Source organism: Phymastichus coffea, unplaced genomic scaffold (assembly GCF_024137745.1).
Source record: "Phymastichus coffea isolate CEN01 unplaced genomic scaffold, Cenicafe_Pcof_1.1 PCOF00060, whole genome shotgun sequence".
NCBI lineage: Eukaryota > Metazoa > Arthropoda > Insecta > Hymenoptera > Eulophidae > Phymastichus > Phymastichus coffea.
In genome coordinates this window covers 1,015,524-1,033,769 of record NW_026706871.1, presented here as the reverse complement: position 1 = coordinate 1,033,769, position 18,246 = coordinate 1,015,524, and the positions used below count along the sequence as shown (strand labels likewise).

The following is an 18,246-nucleotide window of genomic DNA, read 5'->3' as shown; positions in this document are numbered from 1 at the left end:
GGTATGATTAGTTTTTTGAAATTGTAAATTTTTTTGTAATTTATTGAAATAATTTCGCAAAAAAATTGGAATTGCCAGAAGAAAAACATGGATATTTTTTTTTCGTCTTGACAGTCATTTAATAGTTAGTTTGGTGCTATTTGGCTTCAATTTCGCTTGAATAATAATGGGTTGGGTTGGGTTAATCTCTTTCAATTTCGGATGTATAAATCAATCAATATCTGGTAAGTGATATTATGTACTATGTAGCGAAATATTTCATATTTATATTTTATTTATTGACACGTGTGAACCAGTTCTTACTGTAATATTGTAATATTTGAAAATGTATTACGTATCAAAAAGTTTCCTTCACAACGTTGAGTTTTTGATTTGATTACACGTAACTCATACAAAATTAACAAATTTCATTATTTATTTGATCTCTTCTTTATATAAGTATCACTGATTTTGTCGTGTGTTTTTCATGATTATTTTATAACACTTAAATGAAAAATGATTAACCATTTTCAATGAAAAAGAATTCCCAACGAAATATTTATAGATATACTACTAATTTATAAAAAAAAATAAATAATATAATAATTTATATATAATATATATTTCTTCCGATATAGCCATTGTATATTTAAGAAATAAAACATTGTTTTGTTTATGATTATTCGGAATTTGTTTTGTTCTACGCTCCCGTTAATATTGGGAAATAGACTTCTAATCAATAGTATTTTATTTGATTCAGATAAGGTATGTTTTTTAATAAAAATATTATATTCATCATTCCTTGACTTTTTCGTGAGTAATATTGTAAAAATTTGTAGTATCTATTTTGAAAAGATTTTGCTAAAACGATTTGAATTTCATTCAAATCACCTTATAAAAAATTAGATCAAAAGTAAAGACTTGTATCTATTTTGCTATAACAATTAATTCAGCTCTTGAATCATTTTAGTAATTAAAAAAAACAATTACAGACGTAATTATGTTTATTAGCAATATTGTTTCAAAACATACACAAGAATTTTATTTTATAATTGTTATCCATAACTTAAAAAAAGAACTTAAACTGACAATAAATTATTTTGAATTTTTGCTGGACGTTTATGGTATTGAAATATGTAGTTATCATGTGACAAAAGACACAAAAAGATGTAAGAATAGAGGTGACGTAAATATTTTCTTTCATAGCTATTCAGATATCAAGTATTTTTGTAGTATTTTTGTTGAAAAGTTTTGTTTTGTATAATTAATGTAATATCATCAATGATGGACTTGTCTTAAAATTATTTCTTATCTACATCTATGTGAACTGGATTTTTTAAATTTTTATAATAAACAATTTGCTCTCTGTACTTATACAAACCTCCAAATGTATTGTTTCAACGAACCGCTTTACTTGTATGTAGTCTACTGAATATTTTTTTCATAATTTAATTGATAAGTTTTAAATAAAATATATCGAAATGTTGAAAGAGTTAATAAATTCCAAAAGAGTTTTAAAAGTTCCATAGAATCCAATAGTAAATAACAAAAATCGATTGAGAATTAATAACTTATGCAAAAATAGATAAAAAATAGTAATAAAATTATTATATTTCAATGTTGAATTTGACAAAATAATTAGTTCTTTTCCTTGTATCATTTTTACTTCTTTTTTAACGTTATATATGATTTGCGGACTATTCAAAGCGACGGAATGATTGTTATTTAGTAACACGTACTTTACGCGAGCATGTACTTATTGAATCCATAAATATTCAAAATAATCTTTAGAGAAATGAAGTATTATTCAACGAAGAATATTTAAACAATTAGTTTCTTCACGATTTTTATTTTAGCAAGATTCACCTAATTATTTAAAAAACAGTAAATATTTACAGTATATTTGATCACTTTTCATATTTTAAACGATGAAAACTTAAATTTGTGTTTATATTATACAATATGCATTAGTAATGACAGAAAAATATCTCCTCTATATCGGTAATATGCGTTCCAAAAAATATAATTCGCTATAGAGTATATCCAATTCTATCGGCAAACTATCATTTATTGTTCTTTTATGACATTACCATATACGCGAATATAAATTTATATGAATTTTAGAAAGTCCACAAAGCTACGTCGAAAATTCGTCGCAAGCTCACAAATTTAGTTCAGTTGAACAGTTCGTTAGACTGTTTGAGAAAAGTCAATGCTAATATCGTATCAACAACATTTCACGAGCTGTCATCGTTGAAATAATCGTTGTATCGCAGCGGAGCAGCAGAATCGCTGGCACCAAGAGAACTGCCGAAGTAAGAGCGCGGTGGCAACTCTTGTTTAACAGCGCCTCCTGGCACCAGCAGGTACCCTCACGTCCTTACGAATTTGTAAACCACCCCGAACACAAGCACACTCACGAGCACTAACACAAGAGCTGTCACTATTTTCGCAAACACGTTCATGCCACTTTCGGTGCGTTGGTGACCGTCCGATTGACAATTGCCATTAGCTTCAGCTTCACTTTTCTTCGAAGCTAAGCCTCTAGCTAATGCTGGAAATGCCAGGCTCTGAGTGAAGGTCAACTTGTGCAAGGATTCTGATAATGAGTAAGGCCCGACCGATCCTCGCGCTGCAGCACGTAACAATGCGTACTCGAGGTCTAGTGCATCGAACATGCTGTACCTAAATCAACAGATATTAAATTTTAGTTGAAACTCTCTTAGTTATAAAGCAAATAATTATTAGCATTCGTTTATTATTAAAAATGGTTCACATAGCTTGTGGATTTTTATAATGAAAAAAAATTACATCGCTAAATCTAATTTTAATCAACCAAATTTTTTGTTTTAAAAAATCGAGTAAAAAAATCGTAAAATAGAGATTGTTCTTAATTAGTTAATGAATAGTCTTTGAATAGTAGCAAAACAAGTTATGATTTTAATCAGAAATTTATCACGAGTAACCTACGTTACAGATACTATTTGACGGATTTACATAGATGCAAGGTTAATCAAAGTTACAATAATGTTAGCTAACTAAAAGCTAGTATTGATAATTATAGTATAGTATTGGAAATTTGTTTAATTAATTGTATATTGGTCTAGTTGTGAATTTATCTTCAATTTTCATTCTAAATAAATTTGTACGCTAGGCTGGTAATAAAACATTAAGTTCAGCAACTGGAATTGTAATCAACGCTTTTCTCTAGAAGATAAAAACACTCACGCGTATACACTTTGTTACACGTGTATACAGTTTGTGCTTTGTTTTGTCATGCGCCGGAGTGTTTCTAGGTATATAAATCCACGATCGCTCTAAGACGTTGCTCGGCCAACAAAAGCTCGACGAGCCGTGAAAAAGATTCATTCACTAGCATTGTACAAAGAGAATACCGATAATGAAAAAAAAATACAGGCTGATGAGTATCTTGCTGACGTCAAATATGTGGTCGCATACGTGCATGACGAGTGCGTCCATTGTTATATCACCGCACCGAATACACACTTGTTAAGAATTTCGCCGAACTGGTTAATTACTGAATTTTAGTGAAGAATGGATAGTCATTGTTAACTCGGATTTCAAATCGTCAACACGGGTGATCGAGTAATAATAATACGTAAAAATAATATGTAATCGATCCACGTGTTGATCAATGTAGATGTGTTATCGTTGTATATTTAAAACGCTAGAAATTAATGTTCATTATTCCGGTTCGCTTATATTGTTTTGCGCTGGCGAGCATCCAAATGATTGTTTGAAGTACGCAGGTGTATTCCGTACTTTTTAGATTTTTAATCGAAGCGCTTGTTTAATTAAAATAATCATTTAAAATGGTTGAAATAACAATTTTCGAACGTGCGAAACGATCAAAACAATCCCACCAAGGACGCAGTTGAAGCTCGTTCAAATCCGAGGGAATGAAGAGGTTAAAAATAGATATAGCCGAACACATATGGAATATGGATCGCAGTAGTAGTATATCGAAAGTGTTATCCGCGTGGGCTATCGTTAGGTGTGCCAATTATTGTTCGGCCTACAAAGTTGGGAGTGAGGAGGGCACGTGCACGGCGTATAATCCTTGATGATGTTTGCCCACCTGCTGCTACGTCGACGCTCGTGCGACTGCGACATCGAGGTCATGGCAGAGCTGGGCACAGACCTGAGACTGCTCGTAGTTGAACTGGATGGACTTGGTGGTTGTGGCTCCTCGTAGTCCGGCATGCTTGGCTTTTCCACGACTATACGATGATGATGAAGTCGCGCGTGATCTGGATGCAGAAAACTTGAACGACGAGATTGTTGCGGGGTTGTCCCTTGGGTCGGACTATTGCCGCCGCCTCCTCCACCACCTGCGCCGTTTGCACCACCAGGCGAGGGAGAGGCCTTGATTTCCAAGCGCTGACGTGAGTTTTTTTTCGATTGTGTGGATGTGTATTTTCCAATGGTTATCGAGACAGAGACATAGAGATGCGGGGGAGAAACAATACGGAGCAAAAGACAAATAGCATGCGGTTAGGGAATATCTTTTATACATACAAGATATATTATATATGTGGCACAACTGACAAAGACATTTGTTTTCAAATTTTTCTTTTTTTAATTAATTATTTCAAATTATTATTTTATATCTGATGACTTTGACATTTATGGCCAATAATGAAAAAAGAGAATATAAAACAGATATGTACATCAGTGTTAGATATCAAAGAATTGCATTGTTGAACTAACAACGATCACATCAAATATTCTGTATAATTGTCATAAAATAATGTATTTAAAAAATATAACAACTAACGAGTAAAATTCTGATGATCAGGAAAATGATGTTATATGTAATAATATAAAAAAGAAAATACATCTTCACTTTTGTTTCATGAATTAATGTAATTGATTGATAGAATAAAATAGATTCAGATTAGTAATATAGTATAAGTAAAAAATCTTTATACGAAATTATATATACTAAAGGAAAATGAAACACAATTTTTTTCTTTCTAAGCACTATAGAATAAACGAAAAAAGAAACTCTTACATAAATAAAACATTCAATTGAAAGTTTCCAATCGGAGGAAACGAGAGCTTATCGTGAAAAATTATAATAGAAAAACATATACATAGCCCCAGAGATGTAAAGATAAATTATCACAATGGACGTGAGTTAAGCTCGTCGGCAAATACAACGCAAGCGCCGATAGTGATTTACGCGACGCGGTGGTAAATGCATAAATTCACTTCGTTCTGTCGATACTTGGGGAAATTTGAGAAAAGCCAAAAAGCGTGTAAATCTAAATTTCAAGATCACGACTGCACTCGACATTTTTCCGGCATAAAAATGGGAAAGGCAGTAGAAAAAACAAAGAGAGCAAGGATTGCAATTACAAAGGAAAAGATGTTGCACGCGCCGACACCTTTCTGGAACGGGAAGCGTGTCAAGGCCAAAGATGCGCCATCTGATACTTATTGTCATATGTGAATTTTTTTTTTTGAAATTTTTTATTCGTTTATTAATTTACAGCGAGCTATGAAAGTTCAAGTGCACCGACTATAATCCGATTGTATTTTGATGTCAATATAGATAACAATGATTTGTTTTTTTATTAATTTCTTCGAATTACAATAACTCCAATACGAGCTTCTTAACTAAGAACTATTATAGGGGAATACTCCGCCGTAATGATGCGAAGGTATTTTGTTGAGATGGAAATAGAATTTCTCATCTCCGTCCAATAGAAATCAAGTTCTCAACTTTCCAATAATTCAAGTGAAACGCCTGGAGGATATTGAAATTTATTAAATATAAGCCCCATTGATTAATCTGAAATTGATTCTTTTTCTTGCAAAATGTCATGATTGTTAAATAAAATACCTTCTGTTAATGGAACCAGCAAAAACACCGTAATTTTAAATGGATACTGAAATTAATTCAATATGTACTTATAGTGAAATACAATCAAAATTTGATTTCAGATTTTAACTTTCCGAGGGAAATACAAATAAAAATAATAGAAAAGATATTGCAATAATAGCTTCCAAGTTGCTTAAATATTTAGGGTAACCGTTGCTATCTATCTTCGGCATTTGGTATACACAATAATAGAATTTTTAATTGTAAAGCAGATATCGTAAAGTCGCGTTATATGCGCAAGTTAATCATACCTTTTTTCTCTAATAATGAAAACTTTTAGCGACGATTTTCAAATTAAAGAAAATGTTCTATTCATAAATATCCTTGACACACATTTATATATTTTTCATGCTTAAAATGACTAAAATGTATAACCTTGCTCTCTTGCTCTCGAGAATTCGATAAATTCGCAGTCTCTCGCCAAACGAATTCATGAATGGATTGCTACTTTTCCAAGCAAAATAACTTCATTAAATATCAATGTATATTTCCAACTCAGTGGCACAAAAGCAGAGAAAAAAAGAACTTTTCGAGATTCCGAAACTTTGTACGATATGAGAGCGATATGAGAGCGCGCAAAGGTGAAAGAATAATGGAGGAGGATCCATTTGCGACGCGAAGCCTGTTAATTTCACCATGACTCCTTGAAAGTGAGAGCTTTCGCTATTGTGACGCTTTCTCGCATTGCGAATAATAAATCGAGCGAAGACTCGCGAGGAAACTTTTTTACATTTTCAAATCTGCAACGACAAAAGAAATTGATTTACTATGGTTACTTACAGTCATTTTGTCGTTTCTTGACAGATTTTTAACTTCAGCAAAATGACTTTCAAAAAGAATTCAATGATGACATTAATATCTAAGTCTCCTCGTTGCTAACATAATTTCGGAAGTCCAGATAGCAAGATAAGTTGTTAACAGTTATTAGAAGTACTATGCTCGTCCTTATCACATAATTCTCTTTTTGCTATATTATATTTTCCAACCCTTTTACCACGTTAGACAGTTTTTTTTTGTTACTAGTAAACAAAAAGTGTAGTAATTATAATAAAAAACAAATAGTCAATCATGTTTTTCAGCTAAATTTTAAATGTAGCAATATAATAAATTTGAATAAACAGATGATGTTCATCAATTAGATCATGGAAATACCATCGGAACGTGAGAACAGCTTTAAGTAAATGACTCTTTTGTCTGATTTACCCGTCCTAATGGTAGATACATTGTTTCCATTTGACTTTGTTAAATCAGTGTCAATAAATCCATTATGTTTTACTTGGAGCCAACCAAATTTCAAATGTTGACGATAATTATGATAGCAGTCTATACTTTAGCGAACTTTCGACCCATGTCGCAACTGCTTCTTGAATCAGAAACTAGTGTAAGCACAAAACCAATCAACTTGAAAATGTGGCAATAAGAAAGTAGTGAAAGTAATACTGCAAATTGACCGTGATTCCTTCTGTCGAGATCGCAGAGGTGAATCTCTACTACACTATTTAGCATTATTTAATTTTATCTCCGTGCATATAATGTACTATTACCTCACCGAGACTATGTATACGTTTATAAGAAGAAAAGAAAGAAGTAACAGAGTATATTTGGAAAGTAAGTAAAAGTAGACCAAATTTAATGATTAACAACCTGGATGGATTCGATACCACTGTCGTTGATGTTTTCCTGAACATCGGGGAAGACAAATGTTTCGCCGTCTGCTTCGCCTCTTGGTGAGTCGCTCGGCCATACCTGAAGCAAAGGTAAACCGCTGGCTGGCTCGCTGCTGCATACTTCCGTCAATATTGTTGGTTGATTGTTACTGGCCTGGTTATTTGTACCATGCCACAGTCGGCTCAGTTCTCTCAGTGGTTTCTATAATAATAATTCAATCAATTATTTTTGCAATCATTTGCAGTAAAATACTGTAATCGAAAGAACAAACTTATATTTATATGTCATAGCTGTCACACACGGATAAATTTTATTTTTTTGTTTATGAAAAGACTTTTAATAAAAATAACTTATTTATATAAGTGTATTTCAACCATGAACGATAATGTATTTTTTATTATACTGAAAAAAATTCTTCAACAAAATATGCCCCGAAAGATTTCATCTTATCATTCTTGCATTAAGGATTTCCTCTTATTGCAAGAGGATTTATTAAAACTCTTGCAATATATATAATTATAGTTATAGTTTTAGAACGGTCATTATCTTTTACAGTGTAGAAAAACCAAAGGTTATCCACATTGATTGTTACGCATCTCAACTGGGAATGCAACATAGAAATTCCAGATAAATATTTTAGAAGAGATATGTGGAAAAAACGTTTTTATTTTTATCGGAAACTACAAAACTACTTCTTAATTTAGACGCACTAGAGCTATTTCAAAGCTAAAAAAATAGAAAACAGAAAATGTAAGTCCCATAAAATACAAACAGGTATATCTTTTATGTGTTTTAACGTATCAACAGATATGTCTTTATGAGAATGAGAATTGGACGTTTTAATACTCTGTACTGTACTTCATTTGTTTATGTTCGTGATCTCTGTGTTCAAATTTTCAACACCTTTCTTGGCAGAAACGTCAAATAAACGCGCTGGTGACTGCGAGTTAATAACCTGCTTTTGTTTGATATTTTTCTATTGTCTTGGGCTAATGAAACATCACGTTCTAGTATTAATTACGAACTTTTGAATGTGTTCAGTTTTAATTAACAGCGTAACTTATAGTCGTACAATAACGCTAGAAAAGTTTGATTGAATTCCAAAATGCACGAAAGCTTTCGTTGAAATTTGGTGCAATTCTTGTCATTTCATAATTCGATACAAATGCATAGAAATATTGTTGTGAAAATGTTATCGATATCAATGATTAATTCACACGTTTATCGTAGTCGAGCAATTCCGTAGTTTGCATAAAGGTACCCCATTAATTTCGTTAAAAAAATGCACGAAATTTTAATCGTTAACCTCGATATGATTAAAGAAACCCGTAAACAAGCAGCAAAGTAAACATCTTGCAAACAAAGTGTGTATCGAACGAGCGTGTAACGTATATACGAATCGTCGGTCATACAAGGCTTCACCTGTTGGTCGAGCTGGCTGGCCTTATACCCCCACCAGCACCCACTCGATACTCGAGCTTTAGAGCTTATTTTATATCGATCTCCGGCGCGTTACTTTGCTCGTGCGCGAGCGAGATGAAGCAGCGGCGTTATATGTATATAGTTGCATGCGCTCCGAAGAATATAAGCCGCGATAAAACCTGCCTGGCGGTCATGGTGGCACGCGTGACCGGAAACCCGATTTAAAAGTGTGCCTTGGACATTCTTAGTGCCTTTAGCTTGTGCAAAGCTGCTTCAGCTGTTGTTAAGAATTTCATCGATGGAAATGTAGTTTTGAAAGCTTTCCATGACCAATCTTTCACGACGACTAAAAGCACCTTCCTTTTTCTCAAGTGCACTATTGAGTGATGCTTTCGAGTAATATTGATATTCCTTTCCAAGAGATCTTGCGATGTAGTGGAGTTGAAGGAAAGCTCAAATAATTAAACATTCATAAAGGTCTTCGAATAAGTAAGGGTATTAGAAATTCTTTCGATCGTGGAAGAAAAAGAAATGTAATTACAATTTTGTGCAAATCGTAGTCCAACTATGTGTTATTGATGACCAATCATATGCAAATAACCGTTTAATCATTTGAGCTTGTTATATTTCAAATTTATTTCATTTCTTTTAAAGAAAGCCCGAATTCGTTAACAAAGTAAATTGATAAATTGACCATAACAGCTCGAGTATATGAAGTATCAAATATAACTCCCAACAGAATTCCACAACATTCGATTTTCCAATTGAAATTTCGTGACATCTTTTATTGAGTAGATATCGCGGGCCGGGAAATCCAATTTTACGCGTTTTTCGTATCTTCTTTTTTAGAACGTTCTCACGTTCGCATATATCTCCCAGCAAAACGAAACTTATTTTATTTTTTCCCATCGTATTTGTTTCGGAATGTTACACAGTACACTCTTGGTGGAGGCCACGTTTTACTTAAAAAATCCACGCTTTACTGTTTTGCTATCATTCTTTATCCACGATATTCTCTTTAGCTTCCCCTCGAAGTGCAGATATAGAAAGTTCGTGAATTATTAGGAAAAAGTCGTGAGATTTCCAATCGATTTTATATTCGTACACAGTTCTTGCCTATAATTCAATAATTGTCGTCTAATCGTGGATTCTCTCTCAACGCATACATTCAGTGGGAAAGCTTTCAGGTTTTTATAGGCAGAAGCAGGCCCTCAAAATAACTTATCAAGCGTAGATAATTGCAATTGATCGCTCACTTGAATCAATGCAAATTGTCGGCAATAAAAGTCGCGTGCGGTTAAATGAAGTTTTAAAAAGAAGCTCGACATTGAGGAGAAAGCAACGCAAGCCTTGCGCTCAAGTAGCAAGCTGAGAGGATTGACTACAATGACTGCACGAGCCGCTAATAGGCTATGAAGCATAGTCTTCGGAGTAACTGCATAAACGAGAAAATTGTCCGCTCTATAGTTACACATAAGCCGGCGCATATGGGCGACGAGAGACTCCGCGTAACGAACTTAAAGCCTACCCCTATTTCGCATGCGGAATTGCCATTTGGCGCCCTGTCCCTGTCCTTACAAGCCTTCCAAAAGCATTAACTTTCTTTCTCTTCCGACTCGCTGCCGCTGCTACTGTCTTTTACGTTTTTATTCTTGCTCACGTCCGACCTGATAGCAGATCACCCGCTTTACGGCCTTTTTTTCGAATTTCGTGGTCAGCGCTTTTTACGGCCCTGCTGGTAATAAAAGCACAACGCCTGGATAATTTGTTCCTTCTTTTGCTAGCCAATGTAATTTTTTTTATGTTTATCGTGGTTTGATATGCGTGATTTGTACGATAAAACGCCAGTTAAAAAGAGATTTGTAGGGTTACTATTGCAAATTGTAGAGAATACAATAATGCCGTTATATTAGGCATTCAATTATGGGAAAAAAAATGTTGTCTACTTTTATTGATCGTTTTTCTATTTGGTGTTTCAGATATTTTACTACATTACAAAAAATGTTTAATTTGCTGCTTACTTAAATTAATTGTTCTTAAATTATGAATGTGTTTCTTAGGAAACTTTTATGCATTTCGTAGGAACTTTTTTTGGCAGAATATAAAGTAATGATACAATAAACTATGTTATTGAAAATAAATATCAATAAACATTACCTCACAACTACTAAAAATTTATAACATTTTTATAACGTAAAAGTTTGAAAATGTTGCTTATTTTGCAAAGCCAAATTCAAAATTTGAAACAATATTTTTGTATTTATTTTTTTTCTCCTCAACTTGTTTCCAAGAGTCATTACGCAAAGTGCAGCCGCGTTTCTCTTGCTAAACACTTCGAGTCAAAGATACCGTAGTACTTTAATCTGCTCCCTCTAAATGCACCATACGTATGTACGTATTGATTTTTCCCTCCCAAGGAAAGTCCTGAAAATTATTCTTAAAAGTTTCCCTCCGTAGCATCAAACAAGTCTTCTGTTCGCGTAAGTGTGCCAGATATTTTGCCAATGACGAAAGCAAAAAATATAAATCAATTGAATTTTCTTTTTGTACGAAGTTATGGGTGTTGCTCAAGAAAACCAATGTGATAATTTGCTGATAAGTTCTAGAATTTTTTATTATCCTTATAATATGAGTTTTAAATTGTAAAGACTTTGGGGATAAAATATAACGATATTGTAATCATACTTTGAAACAATTATTTCTGCGGATTTCTGGCAAAAGTTTCAGTTTGCGTTTCCTCAATAAAACGTTATTTATGTATATGGTTGGCACGACTTCGAAACAGTAACCAATATCTAAAATGCTGTTTATTTTCCGTTATGTTAGCTAAAATTGTAGAGATCTCATCAGTTCGTGAACGATCATCATTATAAGAAAACTGAATAAAGAGACATCAACCAGGAGGTAAAAAGAAGAAGTGCGTGATAGGAAATCAAAGTTTTCTCATAATGATCCGCATAATATTTCCGGATTATTAAGCGATTATGCACTTTATTCTTGGTAGAATTCCAAGTTTTTCTCCCCGCGCACGCAAGTATGCAAATCTAACACCGAAATTCGCGATGCGTGGTCTCTCCTTCAATATTTACATTTTAGCATTTAACGTTACAGTTTTGCGTTAAAACCTTGCCATCATAAGGCATAAATTGTTTGATTTTACGAATACATTGAGTGTTACTGCAAATAAAATGGAATCATAAATCATCTTACATCCATTGATTTATCTCGTTCATATAACGACATTTCTCTCAGTTTTTTGGAGTATAGAAAAAAGGCGAAGTAAAATGTTCTGTATTCTTTTAAGAGGCTTAATATTCACGCTTGAAGTACAATGTCGGAGAGATAATTGCCTTTCCTCGTTCAATAAATCAACAAAGCACATTCTCAACCTCGGATTCCCGAGTAGATTAACACGTTCGCCCCTGAGCCACAAATTACTGAATAGAACGAAATGCTTCAGGATATTTAGAGAATCGATAGTTTTTAAAATCTAGGAGTTAATTTCCTTATTTCAATTTCCTGATTCGCTCAACTATTTAGCAATTAAACGATACACCTCCACCAATTGAGAAAAATTATATATAACGAATAAAAAGAATTAATTTATATTAAACAGCTTTTAGAAATTTTTAAAATTTGTTCGTTATTTCTTTTTATACATTAAATTTGTGCAATATGTGTTGATAAAGACCTTATTGGGGTATAGCAACAAAAAAATGATTAAAAATGCCGTAACGTGGCATGAGATTTTTAATAAAAGACACGCAGAGGTTTTTCTTGTGCATATCATCCATTGAAAGGGCATACATATTAACGCTTTAGTTGAACAGAATAAATCCAGATCATCGAATACGCATCAAATGTAAAGAAGACTCTCTATATGTGTTGGCGAATAATAGAAATGTAAGTAAAAGCTCGGAAGTTATTTATAAAATATTTTCAAGTAGCGAATGCAAATTTTTCTGTGTACATAATTTTTCAATGAGTGATTACGAGCACTAAATCGCGGATGCACCTTAAGTTTTTAAATGTTCGTTTCTGTAAAGTTTCTGAATAACTAACTAGAAGTATGAAACGAATTCTGTCAGTCACGAACAAATCAACTTTCTCGGCGATCTCTGTATAGATGGTACGCAGTACCGAATCCTGTTTACGCAAATTAAACTGCAAAAATGAGTAGCTTTTTTTCACGATCGACGATGTCAAGATTGTTTACTTCGAAATATTTTAAAACAAAGCTTGGCCTTGTTACCGAATAATCCATAAATTATCTAAGAAATCATCAGTCGCACCTTGGTAATATTCGTTTTACAAGCTGGCAGCGTGCTAGTACGCCGTTCTCCCGCCGATGTGTGTAATTGAAATTTGAATAAATTGTAGCGGAGAGTAAAGAGTCAAATGCGCGCGGCTATGTAATGGAGGTATAATAATGGTCGAAAATAATAGAAAAAAACAAAAATGCAGGCAATTGAGATGCGCGGAGGAAGTTGAAAATTGCGTTTACATTATTGAGAAAGTCACGCGGAGCACGTGTAGGCAATCTGGAAAGTCAACGAAGTCGCGCATAAATCTTGTCAATAGGCTGTATTGAACGGCGCTTGCATTGGATTTTTTTTTTAATTTTCTTTTTAATCAAAATGCCGGGAGAAAACGCATCGCTCTATTAAAAAACAAGATGAAGCACTGACTCGCCCGTAAAATAAAGGTTGCGTTACGTCCAGGAGTTCGGCTGACTAAATCAAGTTTCATCCACTTTGCATGCGTCCGCGGCAGAGCCGCACAAAGAAAGTCGTAGCTTTGACGGAGCGAGACTCCGTTTGACATCCGACTCGTGAAACTTCCATTGACACGACTCTTTCGCCACGAAGGTCTTTTAATGCTTCGTCTCTCGCACGCATTTGAAGCGTTGACCTCGAGGACCAACCCCCCAGCATACGCTCCAAGGCGCTTATAAGGCGCGCTCTCGACATTGAACCCTTTGGCGCATGCAAGTCACGCGAGCAGGAATAAGAAACAAGCAGCTCGATGGAGACCCCGAGATCAGCAAAGTATATTCGCGTGTGAAAAATTCCCTACGCGTGTCTCATTTCGCTATATTTAATCGTTTTTATGCTGAAGCGAGAGAACAAAAAATGTATGATTTTCCGACTACGAGAGATCGTGTAGATATCGCGCGTAAGCTGAGAAATCAAGGAGACAATGATTTATGAGATTTAAACGTGACTTTTTTTTGGAGATGAAGGATATAGTTAATTTTAATGGAATCTTACACGAAACTTTCAATTGAGCTTAAGCGTAAGCAACGCGATTTACTGCTGTTGAGGAATAACTAAGTTGTTTTCCAAAGAAGATTAAAAGCTAAGTCTCATATTTCATCTGCATCAAAAATCACTTTGCTATTTAAACGCACACGTCCTTCCTGTTCTAATATGTACATATATTTTGTTTGCTTGCATAATAACATAGCGGTCATGAAAGCTAATATAAAATATGGCCATGAATGGATTACGCACTATAATGATTACCAAGACCTTCGGTATAAATTCGTGAAGGGAAAAATTAAACAAAGCCATGACTTTTCAAGAAAATGCAACAAATTCGATTGAGTTCAATTAATCTTTCTTCTGTCCAAACGATTGTTTTTACAGAAAAATCGAATTTCGATCACGTAAACGAATTGATGGAAATGTGGCGAGCTCATTCTCTTCGATTATTTCTGCGATGTAAATACTTGGAATTGGCTCGAGTGAGTCTCCAAACACCCTATCGTTCAAGGTTAAAACTCGGCGAAGCACTGAGTACGCGAAAAAAGTGTCCAACAAACACGTGTCTATTCTTTCCCATTTTGCCGAGCGATTCTCCCATAATGTACGATAGTGCAAATTGTCGCTTGGCCAAGAATCGCACCATCCGAGCGCTAGTCATTTGTCATTCTCTGATGTAAAGAGCACTCTCTCTCTCTCTCTCTCTCTCTCTCTCTCTCTCTCTCTCCAAGAAAATCGCTGCACGCGCCATTCTTCCTTTTCATATTGCAATGTCCTTTCGCGTGCTTTATCGTATCAATAAGGCTTGTGTGAACTTACACGTCTATTTTTAAAAATTGCGATGTGGAAATCAATATAGCTGTAGAAAAGTTTATAATATCCTGCGACTGCGCAATAAAATCTGAACTTGAATAAAACAATATGCTTAGCAAATGAACTTCTTGAGGATCGAACGAACTTTGCGACGCGAGTTGTTAAACAGTTAAACAACTCCTTGATGATAATGCGTCTGGCACAGAGAAGTGGCGAAATTCACACGGGCGGATATGTTTACATACAATGCGCACTTGGATTCTCCCGAGGTTTGTAAAAGTAGTGCCTAGAAGTTGTGCATGTACTTGCATGCTGTCGCTTCTCTCTAATGTTACATGTCCAACTGCATGTTTCACTGTATCCGGTAATAAAATCGATGTACTCCGTCCAAAGTATATCTGTCAACGACACTCTTATCAAGGTAAGCAAATATTTTACATCACTGCATTTTTGCAATGTTAAATTTTTAACAATGCCATTTCTAACACATCACTTATGTAGTAATAAATTAAATTAAATTTATCAAATATTGACAAATAAACGAGGGAGACCAAATCATTCCCAGTGAAATATCGTCTCGTGTATATAGCACATATTCCTACTAATGAATTCATTCGTACGTTAAGCAGCGCCTCCCCCCACACCAATCAGTAACGTACACAGTATACCATGCGAAAAATCGACTAAAACTCTCATATTGTATGGAGTTTGGGTATATTTTTATTCGATATGCCGGATCCGTCTGTCCAAAAATTAAACATTGAAATCGTATTAAATTTGAATTAACGGACAAAGGAAACAAGACTCGACGTGTTTGTGCTTTATAAATACACGAAGTGTAAACGAATAAACAAGTGAAGTTTGTTTGACATGAACAATCCTATAATGATAATCTCATTATGTTGGACGAGTCGCAGGTGATTATGAAACACATTGTTGCGAGAGTATTACTGAAAATTGACAAATGCAGTTTCGATGTATAAAATAAAAATAAGTTGTTTTAACTTTTTAATAGCGTTGAATCGAAAGCATCATTATCCGTATGTGTTATGTTACTAATGAGACGATTTTATAAGAAACTCCAATTTAGTCGGCGCTATTGTTACTATAAACCTTTTTGTATTTTTAGTTTTTATAAAGTATAATTAATTATATCATTTGAAAGATTTGTGTATCTTGAGTCAAGATATAAACATTTATTTTATAATAATGATTACTAATATTAATAAGATGTTCGAACGAGATTATTTACGTACGATTCCAGCTTCACGCTAATAATGATTTGTATTTGCAAAAAAAGCATTTTTCGAGAGTGTTCTGTACGCGAAACTATTTATTTAACGTAGAAATTCAGATTCAGATACAAAGGAATTTTCATGCAAGTCTTGTAATCTTATTCAAACAGTAGAAATGAAATTTGTATTCAATTAATGCAAGTAAATTAAACACGCTCAGTAAAAAAGTTATGCAAAATATAGCTTCTTAAAGAAGTAGAGAATTGCGAGAACCTAACTAGAGAATAATAACTAAGTAGAGCGAGTCATTTTATAAAAATTAATCATAATTTGTTTTACTTGAATAATCACATTAGAATATATTAAATCAGCCGAAAAGTCCTTTGGAAATGTAAGATATTTTTGCCAATAACATTTAGCTCAATGATAAATGCAATCTTTGATGGACAGTTTCTAGAATTTATTCTTAAATATTCAGTTTCGGAAGGTTCTAGGAAAATTTAAATAGTGTACGTTAATCATATTAAATTAGATTTCGTTTCATTCACAAGTAGAACTTCACAAAAATACGGCAATGTGTATTACTATTAATTTAGTATGAAATAGAATATTTATTTATAATGTGAAGTAAAAACATAGAAATGACTTTCGAGTTCTATGTTGTCCGCAAACAAACAAGTTTTATTAAAACAAAGATAACCTAATAACTACTATAGCAAGAGTATTGTATTCTCTTGTTATTTTGTAAATCGTTACGAAATTTCCTCTCAAAGTCACAAATATTTCTCCAGCAAATCTCACCGCCACGAAGAAGAAAAATATAAAAACTTGCAACACACCACCAAAAAAAAAAAAAAATAAATAAATAAAAATCATACCTGCATACTTTATTGAGCTCGGGAGACATAGTTGCCGTGAGATAAGCTTTAAGAACACGAGAGTTCTTTTTGGCACGTACAGGGTCTACGAGGCAGGGAAGAATAGATAAAAGCTTTCTTTTAGCGGCGCGTACGCGCGGGAAAGCGAGCCGCGATGGACTGGTGCGCGGCGGGTTCACCGGCAAAGTCGAATGTAGTGTGTGCGGCGGGCGGCTATCTGTCGTTCTCTACGCGCGCGCGCATACCGTCGTTCTAGCACCCCGTCCCCCCTTTTCGCGCAACAAACCCTTACCAGCTACTCACGCTTTTCTTCACATCGATCTTTATTGCTGTGCGACTTCTTCATTTTCGTTTTTGTAGACGTCGTTCGAATTTCTTTTAAGTATTATAATATCACTTTGATAAAAGATAAGTAATGAGTGAATAGCTACGTTATAATACATTATAATTCGTATATAGTTACGTAACTAGCAATGTACACGTGACATATAATCAATTATGAATTGGAATGTAGTTACGTAGTTGAGATCAATGAGTTTTATATGCTATTATTGTTGATGAAGGCCTATTGGTTTCCTTTACAATGTTAAATTCATTAATAGAGCATTTTTATTTTATACGAGCACATATCATACGCTATTGCGAACTTGCCGTCATATATTTATTCATCAAAGTATTTATACCATGTTTTTTTCAATCCATACGACCTGAGTATCCTCATGATATAATAAAAAGTTTTCCGTCCAATATTTATAATAGATAAAATAGTACAGTGTAATGTATTCAAGAAGAGAAAAAAGAAATAATGTAGAAAATGAAAGAAAAATAAACGAAATATATTTTTTCCGCTTGTTATTCTTGTTCTATCTTTGTACGTCGAGAAAGCATCTCTTTTTTTATCAAATATTCACGTCCGACGGTATTCCTAATTCTCTTTCTCTCTCTTTCTTTTGCGTAGTATCGCGGCACCTTCGTGTAGGCGGTTAAGCTTAATGTACTTGGTTTTATTTATGTTAGGGTAATGGTGTGTGTATCTCTTTTGATGATGTAGTAAACACCGTGGAGACATTTACGCTTCA

At 33.9% G+C, this 18,246-nt stretch overlaps 1 protein-coding gene across 2 annotated transcripts; it reads right to left on the bottom strand.

Moving 5' to 3' along the window:
- Positions 1–668: 668 nt before the first annotated feature.
- Positions 669–17,307, bottom strand: LOC131666721 (uncharacterized). Of its 2 annotated transcripts, none has more exons than XM_058939582.1 (4): positions 17,168–17,307; positions 7,532–7,756; positions 4,079–4,380; positions 669–2,664 (listed from the first exon to the last, which is right to left on the bottom strand). In XM_058939582.1, exons 1-4 carry the CDS (start codon positions 17,171–17,173, stop codon positions 2,352–2,354), a joined length of 846 nt encoding a protein of 281 aa, XP_058795565.1. In that variant the 5' UTR covers positions 17,174–17,307; the 3' UTR covers positions 669–2,351. The 2 variants fall into 2 exon arrangements, with proteins under 2 accessions (XP_058795565.1, XP_058795566.1); XM_058939583.1 differs by having other exon boundaries at positions 4,079–4,365.
- Positions 17,308–18,246: the final 939 nt, after the last annotated feature.